The sequence below is a fragment of the Passer domesticus genome, chromosome 7, assembly GCF_036417665.1.
Source record: "Passer domesticus isolate bPasDom1 chromosome 7, bPasDom1.hap1, whole genome shotgun sequence".
NCBI lineage: Eukaryota > Metazoa > Chordata > Aves > Passeriformes > Passeridae > Passer > Passer domesticus.
The window spans coordinates 769,708-790,767 of record NC_087480.1 but is presented as its reverse complement, the minus strand read 5'-3'; the positions used below and the strand labels follow the sequence as shown (position 1 = coordinate 790,767).

At 55.1% G+C, this 21,060-nt stretch overlaps 2 protein-coding genes across 14 annotated transcripts in view; one reads left to right on the top strand and one right to left on the bottom strand.

Moving 5' to 3' along the window:
• Nucleotides 1–7,414, top strand: part of MCF2 (MCF.2 cell line derived transforming sequence) — a 52,739-nt gene extending 45,325 nt beyond the window's left edge. For 6 of the 13 annotated variants that reach the window (XM_064426432.1, XM_064426431.1, XM_064426430.1 and 3 more), the window contains 2 exons: nucleotides 1,212–1,312; nucleotides 1,552–2,055. In XM_064426432.1, the coding sequence (XP_064282502.1) occupies nucleotides 1,212–1,312; nucleotides 1,552–1,604 (154 nt within the window). In that variant the 3' untranslated portion in view covers nucleotides 1,605–2,055. Of the gene's footprint in view, nucleotides 1–177; nucleotides 2,056–5,600 lie in introns of those variants that run through there. The other 7 variants (XR_010365632.1, XR_010365631.1, XM_064426434.1 and 4 more) reach the window with 3 other exon arrangements.
• Nucleotides 7,415–8,498: 1,084 nt separating this feature from the next.
• F9 (coagulation factor IX) lies at nucleotides 8,499–20,356 on the bottom strand. Its single transcript, XM_064426428.1, has 8 exons — nucleotides 20,290–20,356; nucleotides 17,995–18,158; nucleotides 17,426–17,450; nucleotides 15,520–15,633; nucleotides 13,298–13,426; nucleotides 11,110–11,348; nucleotides 10,488–10,611; nucleotides 8,499–9,269 (listed from the first exon to the last, which is right to left on the bottom strand). The coding sequence occupies exons 1-8, from the start codon at nucleotides 20,354–20,356 to the stop codon at nucleotides 8,722–8,724; spliced, it is 1,410 nt and encodes a 469-aa protein (XP_064282498.1). The 3' UTR covers nucleotides 8,499–8,721.
• Between the last annotated feature and the right edge of the window lie 704 nt (nucleotides 20,357–21,060).

Below are 21,060 nucleotides of genomic sequence, written 5' to 3'. Positions count from 1 at the left end.
AAACGAGTCAGGACTTCCCTGGCCACGGGTGTTCCCAACACCTTCACAGCCCCTCTTGCCATGCTGTCCCCACTTCAGATGGGGCTTCCCTCTGTCCATCCCAGCTCAGCTCCAGGCTTTGTTCCTCTGGGCATTTAACAGCCACAGTGAGTAACTGCAAGGTGTTCTCCTCCCCAGACAGCTGCAGGATGCTCCCTGCCCTGGGGGATGGCTGCAGATGTTCCTGTTGTGTGTCAAGCTGCCAAGGCTCACAAGGGAACACCTCACAGCTGCCTCTCCCCTGGGAACACCCCAGGGCCTGCTGGCCCACTGCTGCCCTTGTCTGGGGGCAGCATGCCCCTCCTGGGACTCAGCAGTTTGGCTGAGGTTTTTCTCTTCCCTTTCCAGGAGGGCTCTGAGCAGCTCCCAGCCAGCCCAGGGTCTCAGCAGGAGGGGCCCAGTGTGCCACAGCCCTGTCTGGGGTGTGGGGAGGGTGATGTTGGCAGGAGCCTGGGTCAGACTGGGGCAGGCAGCAGCCTGTGAATGCACAGATGTCAATGCCCCGTGCAGGATTCCTGGCTGACAGCTGCACCCCTTCAAGGGAAATCAGAACAGGATCAAATGGAATGTTTCAGTTGCAAGGATCTGCAAGGATCATCCTGTCCCACTGCATTTTGAAACATTCAGTTTGTTGGTAGCAAAAGCAGATGCAAGGCATCTCAGATTTGCTGGAAGTTCACCACTCCTGGGGGCTCAGCCAGTGCCAGTCAGATTTCTCACACCAAGCTTTTGGTAGCACAAATTTCACTGCATGATGAGACAGAGGGTTGTCACTTCTGAGCATGAGTGTTTCCAGCTGCCTAAATCTTGGTTTGAATTTACTTACAGTACCCTGACTAAAATCATCCTACCAGTCTACATGGCAGAGGAGTGAGAAAAATAATTGTTCTTAACTCCTTCAGTAGCCAGTTCTCCTGAGCTGGCATCTCTGGAGGTCTTGGGCAGGATGACTTGAGAGGGAGTCCTGTTCTCCATTGTCTACAGAGGTGTAGGCTTTTTAATTGGGTTCCTGAATTCAGGTGGGAATAACACTTTAAACACGTGGCCAGGTCCTGTTAAAATGCTTCCCTGGCTGGAGCAAGCTGCTGCTGTCCCCAGCTGTGCAGAGCGTGCCCCACCAAACTGCCTCTGGGATGGCTGCCTTCTGTTCCTAATGCTGTTGTCATTCCAAGGTTGGTGAAAAACCTAAACAGAAGAAAAGAAGGCTGGATTCCTGTGCACAGTCTGCAGATTGTAGTCGGTGACTGCAGGTTTCGGAATGCCAAAGTTGCAGGTATTTGATAGCACGCCTAGCAGAAATATTTCCTATCTCAAATCAGGTCTTTTAAGCCATTTGCTTTACACTTGATGTACTAAATCTGGCTGCTTATGCCTCTGCTGGAAAATAGGAAAGCAAGCAGCTATTCCAAAAAGCCTGCAAAAGTAGCGAATTAAGCTTTTTTCTTTAACACGTTAAGATGTTTCTGAGACTTTAGGCACTAGTAAATTAAAACCAAGCATTTAAAAACGTAGATTTCATTGCACGAGCACTGGGTAGAAGACCGGGGAGAAGAGATGGAGTCTGACCAGGCATTCCCAGGACTGTTTTGCCTCCTCCCTGCTGTAGCTCACTCCCCGTGTGAGCAGCAGGTACCTAAGCAAACTCCTCCTGCTGCAGAGACATCGTGGCCTGACCCCAGCACTCCAAAGGCAATACTTCCTCCCTGCTGCCTCACTCCTGCCCTCACTGCTGCCTGCTGGTTAATCCACCCTTAGAGGAAGTTTATTACAAACAGGTTGCCAGGTTTCAGCCAAAGGCTTGGAGTCTCCAAACCCAGAGTTCTCATTTTCTAGCTGTAACTGTACATAGAAATAGACAGGGAAGCATAAGAGATGACACAAGAAAATGCCTTAAGAGCAGCCCGCTGCCCTTGCCATGTCCACAGTGTCACTGCTCCATGTGTTGCCTCATCACCACGCTGTCCTCTGCAAGTGGGAGAGCAGGGCTGGAGATGGAACAGCTCCCACGTAGACTTAGTCCATTTAAAAAAATAAAATTACTAGCTATAACTGTATGAAGCAAGTTTTGCAAGGAGATTTCTCTTTAAATACTTCTTTCCGTCAGAATTGATTTTTTTGATGAAGGTGAAGGAAGCCAGCTGAAAGGCTTAGAATTCCAGTCAGCTCTTGATGGTTTTTTGGTAGATTTCAGTGAAATCCTCCTATACAGGAAGGCTTTTTTATCCCCTTTGTTGCAGGGCAGTCAGATCTCACAGGCTGAAGGTTTGCTGATTTTCTGTAAGGGGTAGTTTGCTAAGCAGTGTTCAGAGTTTACTGGCACCCCGTTTTCAAGATGCAGTTGTGGCTCCCTTGATCTTCTCTCCATGTGTAGCTACCCATCTCACCAGGTCCTATGCAGAAGGGTTTTCCAGCTGTGAATGCATCTCAGAAAAAGGTGCTGGGAAACTCTGAACCCTGGTTTGCATTGTCAGTGGTCATATCCCCAAAAACCTAGAGACTGTCAGCTCTGGACTGGTTTAAAAGCTGCTGAGTACAAGCTGAGGGGAATGGCACGGGCTGGAACCACAGCAAATGCCTGCTGTGAGTGCCACACACTGCCCAGGGGCTGCAGGGCCGTGTCCCGGGGCCTGAGGGCACTGGGGCTCTGTTCTCCCTGCTGGGTCACTGCTCTCTTTGCTGCTTCTGATGATGCCAGCAGTCCCAAGGCACGATCCTGATCTTCCACACACCTCAGGAAATACTGGGGATGGGGTAGGATGTTCTCTTGCTGTTTCCTGGAGCTGTTCCTGGAGCTTTTCAGCAGTGTGTCCATACAGCCATAAGCAGCTTGCACTCTAAACTGATTTTCCTGCAGTATTCTGCACTCAGCAGCTGCCTGTGCCCCGGGGCTGGTCCCTTCACCCGCAGGTGACTCTGCCTCCCTGGACAGGGCTGGGCTGGGCTCCTGGCTGCTGCCTCAGAAGATGGAGCTCTTGCTCCAGAACAGCACAGGGAGACTTGGGCAGCCAGCTGTGGAGCCAGGCAGGGCAGAGGGAGCCTCGGGAGCCTCAGGGATGCTGAGCTGCTGGGTTGCAGGTTGGCAGTGTGAGCTGGACTGACTCGTTGTGGGGTCCCCGGGAGCTTGGAGAGAGTTGGAGTCACTTCAGTGCTGGGGGAGAGGCAGGTCTGGCATTCTGTGGGGACAGTGCCTGTCTTACTGCTCAGCTCCAGGTTCCCCCAATGAAAACTCCATGTCCAGTCACAGAATTTCATAGCAGAATTCGTACAAATCTGGGGTTTGGGATTTTTTTCAGGGTGAAGCCTTTAGCTGAATAGAATAAATGGTTCCCTTACCTTCACTTTTCTCCTTACATTTATCCTGTGGCCCCCACAGGATGGCTGATACCTGCATGCCTTACAAGCTGTTCCTCTCCCCCCCTGCTAATTATTCCAGCATTGAGCCAATGCAGATCACAATGAACAGGGAACCCTTTGCTGTCCATTTTAAGTCAGCAGAGGGGTATTTGGTGAATGCTTTCCTTCCCAGCCATTCCAGCTTTGCAAATCCACAGTCCTCTTGTAAATCTTGGCCTGGATATGAGCCATGGGGTTCTCTGGGAGGAAGGTGGCTGGCTTGGAGATCATTTTAAAAATGAATTTTCCTTCTGGTGTGCCTCTAGCTGTAAGTTCTGAGATTAGTCCTTGCTGCTTTCTTCCAGACAGATTTATTCTCTCTGCTGTGCAAACCCATGGTGGGTGTGTTTAATGTGCATGGTGAAGGAGCAGTTTTGTATTGCAGGTGCTAACATGCAGAGCTCAAAATGAAAAATATTTGGAGAGAGCCGTGCTCAGAAAGAGCAATACTCAGAATGTGACTACTGCTGAGGCTCACCCGTGTGCTGGCAGTTCCACTGCCTGGCAGGTGCTCAGGCATTGCCTGCTTAACTGGCTTGGCTTTTCCATGAATTAACGCGCAGATGCAAGGTTACCTCTTCACTTCAGGGGAGGCTGGGGCTCCAGCACTGCAATCCCAACTCCCCTTTGCACTGGAGCAGGAGACAAAACACTTCTGCCTGTCCCTGGGTGGCCAGTGTGGCACTGAGCAGCACTGGCAGGTCTGTGCCAGTGCAGAGAAGGGATCTCAGCTGCACTGCAGCACCCGGGGCAGGGCTGGGAACCAGATTCCTTCTGAACTCTCTTCCTGCCCCAGCCATTCTGGTGATTTGAGGTGGGCACAGGCTCCTGTTCTACATGCCAGACCCTCTCCTAGTTTGTTTAACATCCTGCTTGCCAAATCCTCTCCTCCAAGCCTTGGGGGATCCCCTGTGCCCGCTGGCAGTGCCTGAAGGATTGAGCTTGCATGTCCTGTGTCCTTACTGGGCAGGGCACTGGGATTGTCCTGTGTCCCCTGGGCAGGGCACTGGGATTGTCCTGTGTCCCTGTTGGGCAGGGCACTGGGATTGTCCTGTGCCCCCTGGGCTGGGCACTGGGATTGTCCTGTGCCCCTTGGACAGTCACTGGGATTGTCCTGTGCCCCTTGGACAATCACTGGGATTGTCCTGTGTCCTTACTGGGCAGGGCACTGGGATTGTCCTGTGCCCCCTGGGCTGGGCACTGGGATTGTCCTGTGCCCCTTGGACAGTCACTGGGATTCTCCTGTGTCCCCTGGGCAGGGCACTGGGATTGTCCTGTGCCCCCTGGGCTGGGCACTGGGATTGTCCTGTGTCCTTACTGGGCAGGGCACTGGGATTGTCCTGTGCCCCCTGGGCTGGGCACTGGGATTGTCCTGTGCCCCCTGGACAGGCACTGGGATTGTCCTGTGTCCCCTGGGCAGGGCACTGGGATTGTCCTGTGCCCCCTGGGCTGGGCACTGGGATTGTCCTGTGTCCCCTGGGCAGGGCACTGGGATTGTCCTGTGTCCTTACTGGGCAGGGCACTGGGATTGTCCTGTGCCCCCTGGGCAGGGCACTGGGATTGTCCTGTGCCCCTTGGACAGTCACTGGGATTGTCCTGTGCCCCTGGCCCCTCTGGATGTGCCTGGCCAGGGTGTTGGTGCTGTGGCTCGAGCTTTGGCAGGCTGCTGTAGCATGTTGGCTGAAAGGTGCCAGCTTTGCCCATGTCCTGGCTCCAGTGCCACCTGCAGCACAGCTCTCTGCACTGCCCCCCACGCCCTGGAACACTGCAGCCACGGGTTCTGTGTCTGTACAGGGGCCCTTGGAGGCAGTGCTGGTTTCCTTTGGCCTTTGGAGCACAAAGCAGGCTCTCTCCTGTGCCCTGCAGTGCCAGCACAGCTATTCAGTAATGCCAGGAAAGCATCTCCAGCCCGACAAAGGAAGGAGCTAGAGGAGATTCAGCTGGCCTTGCTGGGATAATGAAGTGCTGGTGATGGAAATGAGTCAAACCCTGTGGTCCTGCCTTAGTCAGGGCTCTCACTGCAGCCAGTGGGAGTTCAGCTTTTAGGGAGAAATGCAGGAGTGCTTTTATTTCTTCTCTGTTATACAAATGTTACGTGATTACAGGGAACAATGTGTTTCTTGGAATAAGATGCTTTAATATTAACATCATTCTCCATTGCTTTATAGATGCTGCCCTGTGTAACACGAGAAAGTTCAGTTCCCCTTGAGTTAAGGGTGAACTAGTAGCATCCTATTTTCGATGCTCTTTGGAAGCTTTCAACTAAGTGTTACAGAGAATTAGCACAGTAGTTGGAGTTGTCCTGTACTATCCATCACATTCACAGACCTCCTCAGCCTCATCTGCACTGAGTGGGCCCGGGGCCCTGAGCAGCTTCTCATGCCCATAAAGGAAGCCATTCTCTGCTCTTTGTTTCTTTTCGCCTGTGGAAATTATGGTATTTTGTTCATTTTTCCTGCTGTTTTTCCATGACATACATCATGTTTCATCAGAGAAGTACACTACAGTTTCCTGACACTTCGTTTAGATGCTTGAAATTTCCTCTACAGGTTGAAGTAGGTTTTGCCTACTTATTAGCTGACAACTGTTGAAGTTGCAAACAAGAGTTGAGTTTTGGTAAACCAAAAAGAAAAAAAAAACCAAACCAAGAAGCTGTATGTCCTGCTTAATTGATTTTATGGGTGGATTTTTCTTAAATATCTGCTTCAGCTGCGTGAATGTAATGTTCTGTAAGAGCATCATCTGGCTGACTCCCACGTGAGGAAGCAATAACACTAAAGATCCTCTTTTTGCACTTAGGGTCTGACTCCAGCCCACTGCAGTCAGCCTCCCTGGCTTCAGTGAGGTCTGGATCAGGTCAAACTGACACCTCAGGGTTGTCACCAATCACTTAGGGTCCCAAAGCATCCCAGGGCTGAAACCTGTATCTAGCAAGTGTTGAAGTTTACATTAATGTATGTACTTTTGGAACACGTGCCATAAATCCAAGCTAAATGTCCATTTTGCACTAAGGGTGTTCTTGTGATAAGACTTTTTCAGCATCTTTGACAATAATGTATCTATTGAATTTTTGAGAAGGGAAACAGAATGTTGAAGACTCATGGTTTAATTTTGTGTTTCTTTGTCTAGTTTTGCTTTTGTAGAACATAGGTAGGTACAGGTGCTTTGAACTTTTAACAGATGTGTGCAAAGAGCTCCTGAGTGTGTGGAGAGCAGGGTTAATGGTGTGCATGCAGTAGTGAGTTTGCTCTGCCCCAGCCAAATGAAATGTTTATACCAGGGACTAAAGGGGGACTTGATGATCTGACCTTGTTTGTGAGCCAGTCCTTAGCCACAGCCCCAAGTCAGAACATGCTGGGTTTGTTCTGTGCCCGTTGTGTGCAGCAGGAGCTGAGCTGCTGCCTGGGGCTGTTCCTGCAGGGCTGGGGTGAGCCCTGTGCCCCCCAGAGCCGGGACCAGCTGAGCTGAGCAGCTCCAAGGCCCAGCTCACCCCAGTGTGCCTCCAGTTCAGAGCTGTCACACCACTGGGGCTCCTCTCCTCTCCTTCCAAATCCACCACAACGCACTAATGAGTGGGAAAGTCTTAGTTACTGCTGGGGCTCTTTTAGTGCTGACAGTTCTTGTGGTAACAATACACATTTTGAGGTACAACTGTAAATACTTGTCTGAGACATAGCACACATTGCATATTGAATGATTTTAATCTTTTTTGTCTTCCACAGTTTTAAATCGAAGCTTTTATTAATTTATGAGGGTGATGAGTTCTGCAAATCTGAATGTACAGTCTGAGGTTTTTAACATTTGAAACTTTGCACACATGGTATGTTCCCCTGAGTATGCTGTTGAACTAGGCTCTCCATGTATATGTATAAATTACAGTAGAGAATTTTCTCTGACTGCAAGTTTAAATGAACTATATTGTATATGTACCTGTAAAAATGTGTTAAATCTATATTTAAAGATTAAAAACTTGTTAAATAAATCCATCTGAGAATATGCAATTCTGTTCAAATACACATCTGCTATAATTCTAGGGGGAAAAAAAGTGCTCACAGTGTTGGTTTTATTTAATTTCCTTGTAACAACTTACAACCTTCTTACATGCATTTTGATTTCAAGGTAAGCAGTGGCAGATGATCCAATTAGTTTCTTGCTGGATGCAGAGGCAGTGAGAGTGGCAGAGGCACCTTAGCACTCATACTGCAGGCTGAACGAGCAGCTGCTGTCCCCTGCCTCCATCCCAGCAGGGTCAGGGTGTCCCCAGTGTCCCCTGCCTCCATCCCAGCAGGGTCAGGGTGTCCCCAGTGTCCCCTGCCTCCATCCCAGCACAGCTCAGGCTGTCCCCAGTGTCCCCTGCCTCCATCCCAGCAGGGTCAGGCTGTCCCCAGTGTCCCCTGCCTCCATCCCAGCAGGGTCAGGCTGTCCCCAGTGTCCCCTGCCTCCATCCCAGCAGGGTCAGGCTGTCCCCAGTGTCCCCTGCCTCCATCCCAGCAGGGTCAGGGTGTCCCCAGTGTCCCCTGCCTCCATCCCAGCACAGCTCAGGGTGTCCCCAGTGTCCCCTGCCTCCATCCCAGCAGGGTCAGGCTGTCCCCAGTGTCCCCTGCCTCCATCCCAGCACAGCTCAGGGTGTCCCCAGTGTCCCCTGCCTCCATCCCAGCAGGGTCAGGCTGTCCCCAGTGTCCCCTGCCTCCATCCCAGCAGGGTCAGGCTGTCCCCAGTGTCCCCTGCCTCCATCCCAGCACAGCTCAGGCTGTCCCCAGTGTCCCCTGCCTCCATCCCAGCACAGCTCAGGCTGTCCCCAGTGTCCCCTGCCTCCATCCCAGCAGGGTCAGGATGTCCCCAGTGTCCCCTGCACGTGACAAGATCTGTTTGGGAGCACTGTGGGTGCCCTGCTGTGTGTCCACCTCCCTGCTGGGCTCCTGGGGCAGCAGTGCCTGCAGGGCTTCCCTTGCCCACAGTGCTGTGTGCCAGCTGTGGCCAGTGCTGGTGGCACACTGGCCTGGGGCACGTGTGAGCCATTCCCCTGCTGATCCACCAACCCCTGCATTCAGATTTGGGGACTTTCACCACCACAGCAGCACCAATGCATTCAGAAATGCAGCCGTGGGCCATTAGAGGGCTTTTTATTTCCTTATTACCACATTTCCATTGCATTCTCTCAACTTCTGCCTTCCAAGAGCAGAAGTGATTTCATGTAGGAACGTTTACTGAAATGCAGTGATCTCTGACAGCCACGGGGCTGCCGTCCCTCTGCGTGTGCCCAGTCCCTCCTGCAGCACGGCCCAGCGCTCAGGGCAGCCGCGTGGTTTGCTTGATCCACTTGACGTACTTGGAGACCCTGGTGTAGATGCCGTACTTGCCTGGCAGGGCGCACTCCTCGCCCCAGCTGGTGATGCCCGTCAGGAACCAGGTGCCCTCGATCTCGGTGGTGTGGGGCCCCCCGCTGTCCCCCTCGCAGGTGTCCCTGCCCCCGGAGGGGAAGCCCGCGCAGAACATGTTCTGCAGGATGGTGGTGGAGGTGCTCTTGAGGCAGGTGGGCCGGTCCACGAAGGGCACCTTGAGCACCTGCAGGGTGGTGGCCTTGCGGCCGCGGAAGAGCACCTTGCCCCAGCCGCTGACGGTGCCCACGCCCTGCCGGAGCAGCGCGTTGGTGAACTCGCGGCTGCCCAGGCACACGGGCGTCACGTAGCTGTTGAGGGTGAGCGGCCGCTCCAGCTCCAGCAGCGCGATGTCGTTGTGGTACTCGTTGATGGAGGCGTTGTAGGTGGGGTGGGGCAGCAGCCGCACCACCTTGCGCAGCTGCTCCGTGTGGTCATCGCTCCGCACGTCGTGCTCGCCTGCACAGAGCAAGGGCGCTGCGCTGGGAGCCCGTGCCAGCCCCAGGGACCGTGCCCCGGTGCTGCCAGCCCGGTGCCACTCCAGCCAGCCCGGAGCTGCCCAGGGCTGAGCCCTGCTGGCTCCTCGGCACAGGCAGCTGCAGGTTCCCTCCCTCTCAGGCCCCTGGCACTATCCAGGTGTAAAGCATCGTCCACTCAGCCACACAGATACAGATCTTTTGCCAGAGTTACAGCAAGGTGGCTGTTCTGGGGATTTAGCACCCTCAGAGAGAGCTAAGGGGATGTCACCCTCGCAGCAAAGGGGGCTGAACTCGCTGACGAAAAATCTTGGTCTAAAATAAATAATGTATAAGTGAAAAGAAACCTCACCTTCCCCTTTCCAAACCCCCGGAGGCACGGGGCAGGATGGGGAGCGGGAGGGCAGCGATGCTGCTCACGGGTGCCCAGTGCCTGCCCGAGGCTCAGCTGGCACGGCAGCTGCGGGATGCTGTGATCGCCGGCAGCCTGTCCTGTTACCCTGCCTCGGGTGCAGGTGGGAGAGGAGAGGGCAGGGCAGGGCAGGGCAGGGCGGCTCCGAGCCTCGGGTGGTGCCTGTGGCCGCATCCCCCGCAGCCGGAGCAGGATAAAGATGGCTTTTGCAGAGCGCTGTCCCGCAGCTCCGGGCTCTCTGCCGGCCCAGCCGGGCTCTCTCCCGGGGGCACGGAGCGCCGCGGTGCCCTGCGGAGCCAGCCCGAGCTGAGCGCGTCCTGCGGGCTCGGAGCGGGGCTCGGTGGGCAGAGAGGGGATGGCAGCTCCCTGCCGGGGTGTTTGTGCAGCCTAATCGCAGGACAAACGTGCGGGAGACTTTCGGCTGGCTTTTCTTATGTGAAAGATGCTTGCTAGTGCTGGGGACCAAAAAATGTGATTCAGGGATGAAAGTGGAGAAGCAAAGAAATATCGGGACGGGAATGCTTCTTCCATCGGCCTTAAAGGCGCCTGGCTGAGCCTGTGGCTCCGGTGGGCTCGCCCAGGGCCGGGCTGAGCAGCTCCGTGCTGTGGAGCAGGGCACACCCGGCTCGCTGCTCCTGCCAGCTGTGGGACTCGCGGGGATCGGATGAAGGGCTCTGAGTGCAGCTGGGGCCCCCGTGCCCTGCAGCTGCCTGTCACCGTGGTCAGTGGCCTGTGCCTTGTCCGGTCACTGTGACCCCCGTGCCACCCTCCCTCGTGCCCGGCGCTCACCTGCCACGGCAGTGAGGTTGTCGGTGTAGCCCGGCTTCAGGCAGTGTGCTGCTGTCACCAACCACTTCTCGTTGATGATGGAAGCGCCGCAGAAGCCCAAGCCTTGGCTGTTCACCAGCAGAACCTGTGGGAGCAGGGCCAAACCACGCTCAGGGGTTTGTGTCAGCCTGGGCCACTGGAAGGTGGCCCTGGTCACAGCAGGGGTTGGAACTGGGTGATGTTTAAGGTTCCTTCCAAGCCAAACTGTTGGGTGATTCTATGAGCTGCTGAAACTGATGGAGCCAAAAAATTATTTGTATTGCTCCTTGCAAAACTTCCTTCAGCCTACTTTTGGCACATTCATGGACTACTGGGGAATCTGTTGCTGTAGCTCAGCCCTTTGTGCCCCACCAGGTAAAGCTGCTGTGACTCTGACTCGTGGCTTTCTTTGCCAGAGCAGAGCCCCGTGCAGGCAAGTTTTGCTGCTGTGGCATAAAACCGTGTATGGAAAGAAGCTGTGCTCCTGTTGGGCGTGAGACTATTGCCAGTGTAACCTCAGAGACAGGCCGTGGGTATTTAAAAGTGAGGTGGTGTGCACTCAGGAGGGCCTGCTGGGGCTGCAGGTGTGCAGGAGGAGCTGTACCTGCCAGGGCACCTCTCCCTTCATGCTGTCCGAGCCGCCCACCACGCGCGTGCCCGTCCTGAGCACGGGGGTGATCCTGCTGGGGGCTGCCGTGCTGCTCGCCGTGCCGTTCTCCTGGCCGTCCTCCTGGCCCTCCTCAGCGTCCTCAGCCGTCGTGTTCCAGTGCTCAAAGGTGTTCATGGAGCGGGTCAGCTTCCTCTTGGCCTCGGGAGCCGTGATCCTCCCGCAGGGGTACGGCACTGGGAGAGGACAGTCACAGCTGGGGCACAGTGACAGCCAGCACAGGGAGGCAGCAGGGAAATCTGCCTCACCTCAGCACCGTTTGGGACCAGCTCAGGCTCTGGGCTGAGCTTGGGCACCCTGGGCACGCGTGTCTGTGCCTTGGAGCCCAGTGCCAGCATATGGAAAACTAGCATCAATTGTTTCTGGGCTTTGGAAGTGACATCTGAGCAGCTTCAGAAGTGAAAAAAGCTTGTGCTGAGCACCTGTGCCTGACGGGCTGGGGCAGCTGTGCCTGCTCTTGGCAGGATGTGTGCTGCATACCTGGGAATCCTGTGCTGGGCATTTCCAGAGCAATAAACGGCCAGCTGGAGAGGGCAGGAAATAACAGCTGCCAATTGTACAGATAATCCTGCTTGGCACCGAGGTGAGGAAAACATTAATAAACTCTTCCTAGAGTTGTATTTTTTCCCTGTTAATGAAGAACTCATCTGTAGGCTCGTTTCAGACGAGCTCTTCCCGTTCCTCTCCCACGCAGTGTGTGCTGAATTCCTGCTGGTGGTGGCAGTCAAAACAGTAAATAGCACCAGGCATTGTCTTTCATCTGAAAAGCTCTCAGAAGCACTGAGCAAACAAACATTAGTGTAAAATCAGATGTGAGTGTGGCCTACTGAGACTTCACCCTTTATTTTTAAACAGCTCACTTTAGGGACAGGACTCAAGTGAGTGTTGAGTGATGGAAAGTGGTACCTGCAGGCTTAGCCTGTGAAGTGAAGGTTTCAGAGCCAACAAAACAAAGCTTTTGCAGGAAGGACAATCACCCAACCTGAAAGATGATCTTGCTAACTGTAAACCTTCCTGACCCAGTGAAAGTGATACCCCATGTTGGGCAACACAGCCTGAGCTCTTGCTGAGATCCTTTGTCCACAGGATTCCCAGCCTAGGATGCTTCCCAAACTGACTGGGGAAGTGCAGCCAGCACTTTCAGGAGGTCAGTGATCCCTGCTGCAGCTGACAGGGCTGCCCTGTGTGTGAGATGGGTGTGCAAACCTGCTGCAGTCAGCTGTTAGAAATGAGATGGGGAAATGTTAAACTGACTTCAGAGGACAAAACGTTTATCTGCTCAGTCTCTTTGCCAGACGTGCTTCTGAGATGCTATGCCCAGTTAATTTGTGCTGTGGTGGTTGGCTCTGCACGTGCCAGTGTAGTTCTGGGTGCTGTCATGGTCCAGGGGCAGGGTGAAGCTGGGCAGCACAAGCAGAACCTGCTGTTCTTTAGCCCTTTGTGAAGCTGCAGCCTCAGCACCGCACCTTCCTCCCACCCCACCCTACACAACAGCTAAGCCAGAGTCCAGCTCTCGCTGAGGGCTCTGCAGATCCCACTGCTGGGAGCACAGCACCAGCACAAAGCTCCTCTTGCACCCCCCAGCTCAGGCTGTAAGACACTGGCTCATGACCAGCCATGAAAGAGACCAGCAGGAGGATTTGCAGTGAGCAAAATCTTCTGTTCTGAACAGTTCAGAGCATCCTCAGTGTAGAATTGGTAAGTAACTGTTAGCTTGTACTGGAAGAACACGGGAGTGAGCCCTGGCTGGGTGCTGGGGCAGCTGAACATCACCCTTCTGACTCAGAAAATTCTGATCCATGTTCAGAGCTGTGAGATGCTGGAGCCTGTCTGAGCAGCCACCTGAAACCAGCCTTTGCCTTTGAACAAACTCCTGGACAAGCAGCCTCCATCTCCACTCAGCAGGCTACAAAAGGGGTGTTTTAAAGGGAGACTGAACCCTTCCAGCCACACCCCACACCTCCCCTGGGGAAAGTGCAGGGTAGGGCTCTACCTTTGCTGAGCAGGAAAACCAGCAACGAGGTTTCCAACAGGATATTGCATCTATGAAATTCATGTAACTAAATCCAGGACAAGGCCTTGAAAACGTTAAGCCAAATCTCTTAAAAGCAGTTTAAAAGTTAACCTGTAGGTTCGCAGGACTTTCCATCTTCAGCCAGTTTGTAGCCAGGAGCACAGGAGCACACAACCTTCTTTGGGGGCTGGTGACTGCAGAAGTGCTTGCAGCCTCCGTTCTTAATAGCACAGGTGAAGTCTGAAAGAGATTAAAAAAAACTGTGAGAGCTCTTTTGAGGCACAGATGGTCAGGGATTTGCTGAGACTCGGGGGTTTGGGCTGGTAGCCCCCATGGCTGACCCAGACTGTGGGAAGCAGATGGTGGCTGCAAGGAGATGGGGAGGCAGGGCAAGCCCAACCCTGCCCTTCCTGCAGGAGCCGTGGGCACTTCTTGTGGAGGAGCTCATAGAGCCCCCAGAGCCTGGCACAGCCTCCTGCCCCCAGAAGCGCCTGCTGGCTGAAATCTGGCAGCCTGACCCTGCAGGGCTCCTGCAAATATTTGGCAAAAGCCACGTGATTTCCCCAGTTCTGTGCTGCTGGCAGGGGGAGAGCTCCCTGTGTCAGACTGGGCAGGGCTGTGTGCTGGGACTGCTGCTGGCCTCTGAGCTTCAGGACAAGCCTGTCCCCCTGCTGCACCCACCAGCTGCCCCAGCCTGGCCTGCAGCAGCCCTTCCAGCAGGATGGGAGCTGGCACAGCCTGGGCACAGAGCATTCCCTTCACTGCCTCAGGAGCCCTTCCAGCAGGATGGGAGCTGGCACAGCCTGGGCACAGAGCATTCCCATCACTGCCTCAGGAGCCCTTCCAGCAGGATGGGAGCTGGCACAGCCTGGGCACAGAGCATTCCCATCACTGCCTCAGCCCTTCCAGCAGGATGGGAGCTGGCACAGCCTGGGCACAGAGCATTCCCATCACTGCCTCAGGAGCCCTTCCAGCAGGATGGGAGCTGGCACAGCCTGGGCACAGAGCATTCCCATCACTGCCTCAGCCCTTCCAGCAGGATGGGAGCTGGCACAGCCTGGGCACAGAGCATTCCCATCACTGCCTCAGCCCTTCCAGCAGGATGGGAGCTGGCACAGCCTGGGCACAGAGCATTCCCATCACTGCCTCAGCCCTTCCAGCAGGATGGGAGCTGGAGCAGCCCCAGGTTGGGCACAGAGCATTCCCATCACTGCCTCAGCCCTTCCAGCAGGATGGGAGCTGGCACAGCCCCAGCCTGGGCACAGAGCATTCCCATCACTGCCTCAGCCCTTCCAGCCCTCCCTCCTCGGGACCAACACCTTGGAGGTGGGCAGCCACAAATCTGCAGAGCCCTTACAATTCTCAGTGAGTTTTCAAATAACTTCACAGCAGATTAACTCCACTCCTACTTCCTCAAGGACACCTCCCTTCCTGTAGCCATTTTAATGCCATCATTTACTATTTTTACAGAGCTCTTCTTCACGCCTCACTTCCAGCTCTATTTTTGCTCCTCACTTCCCCAAGAAATCTGCAATGAGACTATTTAAATTTGATGCAACTTTGAAATGCTCTTTTTAACGTACACTCCTCTCTTGCCAGAGCAGAAATACAACTAGAAAGAGAATCTTTTATTAGTGCAGTGAGTCTAGCACATTATGCCAGTTGCACAGCCCCTGATTATATTATAAGAGCTGAATATCCCTCTTGCTTAAATTATCAGCTGTTTGGTTTTCATCAACTCCTCAACCCATCAGGAAAATATTTGCCTTTTATTTGCCTCCAGAATCAAGGTTGCTGCTGATAATTATAATTATGAATTAAGCAGAGTGCCATTGAGAGGAAGTCAGGGTAGTCCTGCCCTGCCCAGCACCTGCTGCTCAGGCTGGCGTGGGAAGGGGGAGTGGGAGACCAGGGGTTCCATGGGGGCCGTGGGAAGCTGTGCTTTCAGCACGAGAGCAGCTTGTCCCTGGCTGAGCAGTGCCAGGAAGGCTTTTGGGACACAGAGGAAGTGTCAACATTTGCCCTGGCAGCCACAGCTGAACAGCAGACCTTGAGCTGAGCCTCCACTGAGCCCAGCCTAAGAGAGGTGCTCAGCAGAGGGGGAGCTGGGGCTGCTCTGGGGGCTGGGCAGCACCAGGGAGCCGCTGCTGTCCCCAGGCGTGTCCCCCTGCCATCCCCAGTGCCAGCAGGACCAGAGACAGCCACTGCTGTGTCCCCCTGCCAGCCCCAGTGCCAGCAGGCTGCATTTGCACCTTCCTGCCTCCCAAGAGACAAGGTGGTGTCAGCCAGCCGCAGAGGGTGCCGCAGGGCCCAGGGGCAGCCCTGGCACGTACCTATCTCGCAGTTCTTGCCTTCGTAGCCAGCCGGGCACCAGCACACGTAGGAGTTGATCTGGTCCTTGCACTCGGCTCCGTTTTTGCAGGGGTTGGGGTTGCACTGGTCCCCATCTCGGAGAGAAGACAGCAGAGTTAGCACACACGGGGCTCCCCCAGCCCAGCCCAGCCAGAGACAGCTCTGCTCCCCCCTGGGGTGGGCACAGCCGGGTCCTGGCAGCTGAGAGGGCAGCACTGGGGCAGCACTGGGGCAGCCAGGTCCTGGCAGCTGTGTGCAGCACCCAGGGCAGCATGGCAGGGCTCTGTGAGCTGTGTGCCCTGTGCAGGGCTCTGTGAGCTGTGTGCCCTGCGCAGGGCTCTGAGATGTGTGCCCTGTGCAGGGCTCTGAGCTGTGTGCCCTGTGCCCCCTGGGTCAGTCTGCTCCTCTCTGCACACCCTCTGCATGCCCTCCTGGCCCATCTCACAGCAGCTGATGGCTTGGCCGGGTTAGACAGGGGTGAAGGTGTGCTGCTTCCAGAGGGCTCTGGTACCCTGAGCTGGGCTCTTTGAACACTCCCTGCTCTCTGCAGCTTTGGGTCTGGGCGTGGAGACCTGTCTGTGTGTCAGGACTGAGAACCTTCCTGGTGCTCTTTCTTTCTCACTCCTGCACTACTGTTACCTCTCATGTGCCAGGGCTTTTATTTTCACAGCTCTCCAGCTGAGAACCTGAGGCTTTAATGAAATCACTCACTACTGCAAAGCTGGGATCCACAGCTCTGCAGAAGCCAATCAGAGAAGGTAAATGCTGGGGGATGCCCTTTGAAATGTCTGTGCCAGGGCAGGGCCGTGCTGGGTCTGTGTCCTGCCAAGGTGTGCCAGCCCTTGGGCTTGCAGGAAAGGGCTGGAATGCAAAATGCCAACAGGAACAAAATGGTTTGGCTTGTCTGAGTCCTGGTGGGAGGTCTGCAGGCAGGGTGAGCACTGCAGCTGCTGCTGCTGCCTGGGGAGGGCTCGGGGCTGAGCAGGGTGAGCCCCTGTGGCTGCACTCGGGAACAGCAAAGCAGGCACCCCGGGTGACAGGAATAGATGGCATTCCTTATTTTTGATCAGCCACTTTGTTACAGTGGAGGGAAGCAAATGCAGCGCCGAGTTTCATCGGTTGTTTCTTCAGAGGACACTCCTACAATGCAAATGTAATGTTTTTATTTTATAGTCTGGACTGAGTAATCTGAATTATTTAAGGCTTTTTAGTGAGATGTTCTGGGCACTCTGCCAATCTACCAAACAGTTCATTTATTGAAATGCCCTCAAAATTAGTTTCAGATGGTGTAGTGGGCATTGAAATCTTTTTGTAAAGGGACCAAGGAGTGGTTGGGGATGGAGGCTGAAAGGGAAGAAGTAGGTGTGGAAGGGTGTGAATTGCAAACAGCTGTTTGCTGTGATCACGTTGAGTCTCCACTTTAATATGGCATTTCTAGGGATTCACGCTGTGCCTTCTCAGGGCTGTGCCTTATCTGGAGATCTCTGCTTGAGAGCAGAGCATCTGCTGTTTGCTGAAGGGGTGTTAACTATTGCTGTGGTATTTCACTCTGTGGCACAGCTGAGGCTGAAGCCCAGAGCCTGACCTGGGCTCGATGAGATCCAGCAGTCTGCCTCAACTGGTTTTGTTCCGTGAGGTTTTTGAAATTTGTTCAGGAAAACCCTGCTTGAACAAGTAAAATGCTAAGACATCCTTTTGTTTTGGCTTGCCATTTCTGTACCAACAGGCCAGACCCAGGCTGGGCACTGCAGCACTGGAGTGCAAGGCTCTGAGTGGCTCTGCCCTTACAGTTCCTGGATGCTGAATCCATTTTTCACAGTAGCATCAGGTCTTTGTGCACTGAGAGAGGAGTATTAAGCATTAGAACACGAAGAAAGCGGCTCTTACCAACGTATGTTTGCCAAAACTGCATCTGCAGAGGGAAAAGAGAAAAAGTTTCCTTTGTTTTCTAATTTCTGCGTGGCGTCTGACTGAAGCAGCACCTGGATGGCTCCAGAGCTGCAGGGAACGACTTGCAGGGAAACCACCAGTCCATAATCCCAGTGGTGAGTGACAGAGCTCCAAAGCAGCCCCCAGCCCAGCTGGGGGAGCAGAGAGGAGCCAGCCTTGGCTGCAGGTCCCTCCTGCTCTCCCCTGCCCCAGCCCCAGCCGGGGGAGCAGAGAGGAGCCAGCCTTGGCTGCAGATCCCTCCTGCTCTCCCCTGCTCCTGCCCCAGCCCAGCCGGGGGAGCAGAGAGGAGCCAGCCTTGCCCTGCAGGTCCCTCCTGCTCTCCCCTGCTCCTGCCCCAGCCGGGGGAGCAGAGAGGAGCCAGCCTTGCCCTGCAGGTCCCTCCTGCTCTCCCCTGCTCCTGCCCCAGCTGGGGGAGCAGGGAGGAGCCAGCCTTGGCTGCAGGTCCCTCCTGCTCTCCCCTGCCCCTGCCCCAGCTGGGGGAGCATGGCTCTGCCCTGTTCACTCACCGTCTTCTCCTCGTTCTCAAACACCTCCCTGGCCTCCTCGTAGCTGCACTTCTCCTCGATGCACTCCCTCTCCAGGTTGCCCGGGATCACCTCCTCCAGCCGGTTGGAGTTGGCTCGCCGGGCCCGCTGCAGCACCGCGCTGGCCTCTCTGCTGCCGAGGAACACTGCAGGGGAACAGGGGTGGGATAATGGGATGGGATAATGGGATGGGATAATGGGATGGGGTGGGATGGGATGGGTTGGGATAATGGGATGGGATAATGGGATGATGGACTGGGATGGGATGGGATGGAATGGGATGGGATGGGATGGACTGCCAGGGATGGGATGGGATGGGATGGGGTGGAATAATGGGATGGGATGGCATGGGATGATGGGATGGGATGGGATGGGATAATGGGATGATGGGATGGGATGGGATGGGTTGGGGTGGGATGGGATGGCATGGGATGGGATGGGATGGGATAATGGGATGATGGGATGGGATGGGATGGGATGGGATGGGATGGGATGGGATGGGATGGGATGGGATGGGATGGGATGGGATGGGATGGGATGGACTGCCAGGGATGGGATGGGATGGGATGGGGTGGGATAATGGGATGGGATGATGGGATGGGGATGGGATGGGATGGGATGGGATGGGTTGGGGTGGGATGGGATGGCATGGGATGATGGGATGGGGATGGGATGGGATGGGATGGGATAATGGGATGATGGGATGGGATGGGTTGGGGTGGGATGGGATGGGTTGGGATGATGGGATGGGATAATGGGATGGGATGGGATGGGATGGGTTGCCAGGGCTGGCAGGGCTCTGCTGTCGCAGCAAACAAGCCCTGCCCAGGCGTGCACCCCACTGCCCATGGCCAGGCACAGCTCAGGACTGTCCCTGTGCACTGAGCTGTCTCTATGGCCCCAGCCCAGCCCAGAGGGTCACATCTGCAGGGCCAAACCCCAGAACAGCCAACAGAAATGAGATGGCAAGGGGGTGACTGGGAGCAGTTTGATGCTTGAGATCCCCTAAAGCAGGTGGTGTGAGAGTCTCCCATCACAGCTGCCCAGACTGGAATAAGCTGTTTGAGAGGGAGAAGAATGGCCTTTTCCACGCTGCTGCTGCTTGGTGAGCTCTGGTTTGACCATGGAAATTGCCCTGCCCTGCCTGCCTGTGTGGCTGTGAAAGGCCACTTGTCCCTGCAGAGCTGGCCTTGGGGGCAAGGGCCCTTTCCTCCTCTCCCTGCTCCTCATCCTCGGCACAGCCTGGCTGCCAGCATTCCCGCAGGCAGGAGGGGTGACAGCAGCCTTCCTCCCCCCTGGGCCTCCTCCTCAGCGGGCTGTTTGTGCCCACCTTCCTCAGGGTCCCACCTGCTGCGTTAGGAGCAAATCTGGGTTGGGACTGAAGGCTGTGGGCTGACAGGAATGGCACTCTGGGGCTGGAAACCATCCCCACCCTGGGAATACACTCACACCCCTTTCAGCAGCTTCTGAAGCACAGCCTGAGAGAGTGGCACAGCCTCCTGGCAGGTGCTGGCAGGGCACACCTGTGCTGGCCACTGCTTTTTATAGGGGGCACACCTGCGTGGGGGTGGCAGAAATACGAGGTTCTGCTCGCTTTTCATTGCTGAGCAAACATTTTGGAAAGAGCCTTTTTTTAACCTGTTTCCAGCAATGTTTTAGTGAAAGAAGCAAGGGCAGCCTTGCAGGAAACAGGAGCTCACACTGGGTGTGAAGCAGCCTCTGCTGGAGCTGTTGCTGCTGCAGATAAATCAAGCAGCAGCCTGCATTACTGTGTGTGATTGCCACATCCATCAAGTGCTCTCTTGTCTCCAGCTTTGGCTGCAGCCTGCAGTCTTTGTTAAAGCCACGCTGGGCTGGCCTTTAACAGTCCTGGCAGTGGCAAATCCAGCGAGTGTTTTATGGATGTGAGCACTTGTTTGCTCTCCAGGACAAAGTGATGGCACACAAAGAGCTGTGACTGTCACTCCTCCAGCGGCGCTGTGCCCTTTCCCCCTCTGTGTGTGCTTCTAAAATGGCTGAATCCAGCTCTGAAAGCTTAAAGATGCAAAAACCCAAGAAAAAATCCATTCTGCAAATTAATCCCTGTGACACACGCTGTATAAAATCAGCATAAGAGCTCTTATTTCATTCCCCCAGCGAGGACCAGAGCTTTGCAGAGCTGTGAAATGCAGCAGTGCCTCTGAGCTGCTCTCTCACAATTCTGCTGTCACCCCACCAAGTGACAAACTGTCCCTCTGCCCAAAAGTGAAGGCTTTGCTGGCTTCCAAATGCACTCACCTGTGTTCTCAGCAGCAAGACAAGCTCCCAGAAGACACACGGAGAGCAGGAGGGGGCCCTTTGCCATCTTCTCCCCCGGCCAGCCTCCCCTGACAGCGCGCTCCGGGCTCGCTCGGGGGTTCAAAGTGCAGGGCTTGTTTGCTGGCCTGGCAGCCTGGGTTTAAGGTCCCGGGTGCTGCAGTGCCCAGCAGAGGCAGCTGGCTGCAGGGGATGCCAGGTGTGGGTGACAATTTCTGCGGCCAAGCAGCAGCACGGAAAAGCCCCTTCAAACAGCTTTTATTGCAGCCTGGGCTTCTGTGGTGGGAGACTGTCACCCCCCTGCTCTGGGGGACCCCAGACAGCAAACTGCAGCACCCCCAGCCACCCTCTTGCACTGGGGTGCTCATGGCTGGGCAGGGACAGGACAGGGACAGAGACAAGACCGGGGCAGGAACAGAGACACGACAGGGACAGGACAGGGACAGAGACACGACAGGGACAGGACAGGGACAGGGCTGTGCCCTGCTGGACGCGCTGCTGTCTCCCAGGCTGCAGCACCCTCACTGCCCCTGGCTGGTTGGTAAAGCTTCTCCTGGAGCTTGTGACCCATCAATTCCGTGCACGCAGGCTGGGAAATGAGGAACGTTCCTGTGTGAGGCACAGGCACAGACATTTATGGCTCATGGTACTTGGGGTTGCCTCTGTGTGCAGCACACACCCAGCAGGTGAAGAGGAGATGCTGAATAGCAGTGAGATCCCTCTTGTCTAGGTGGAAAAAATCCTTTATCTTCC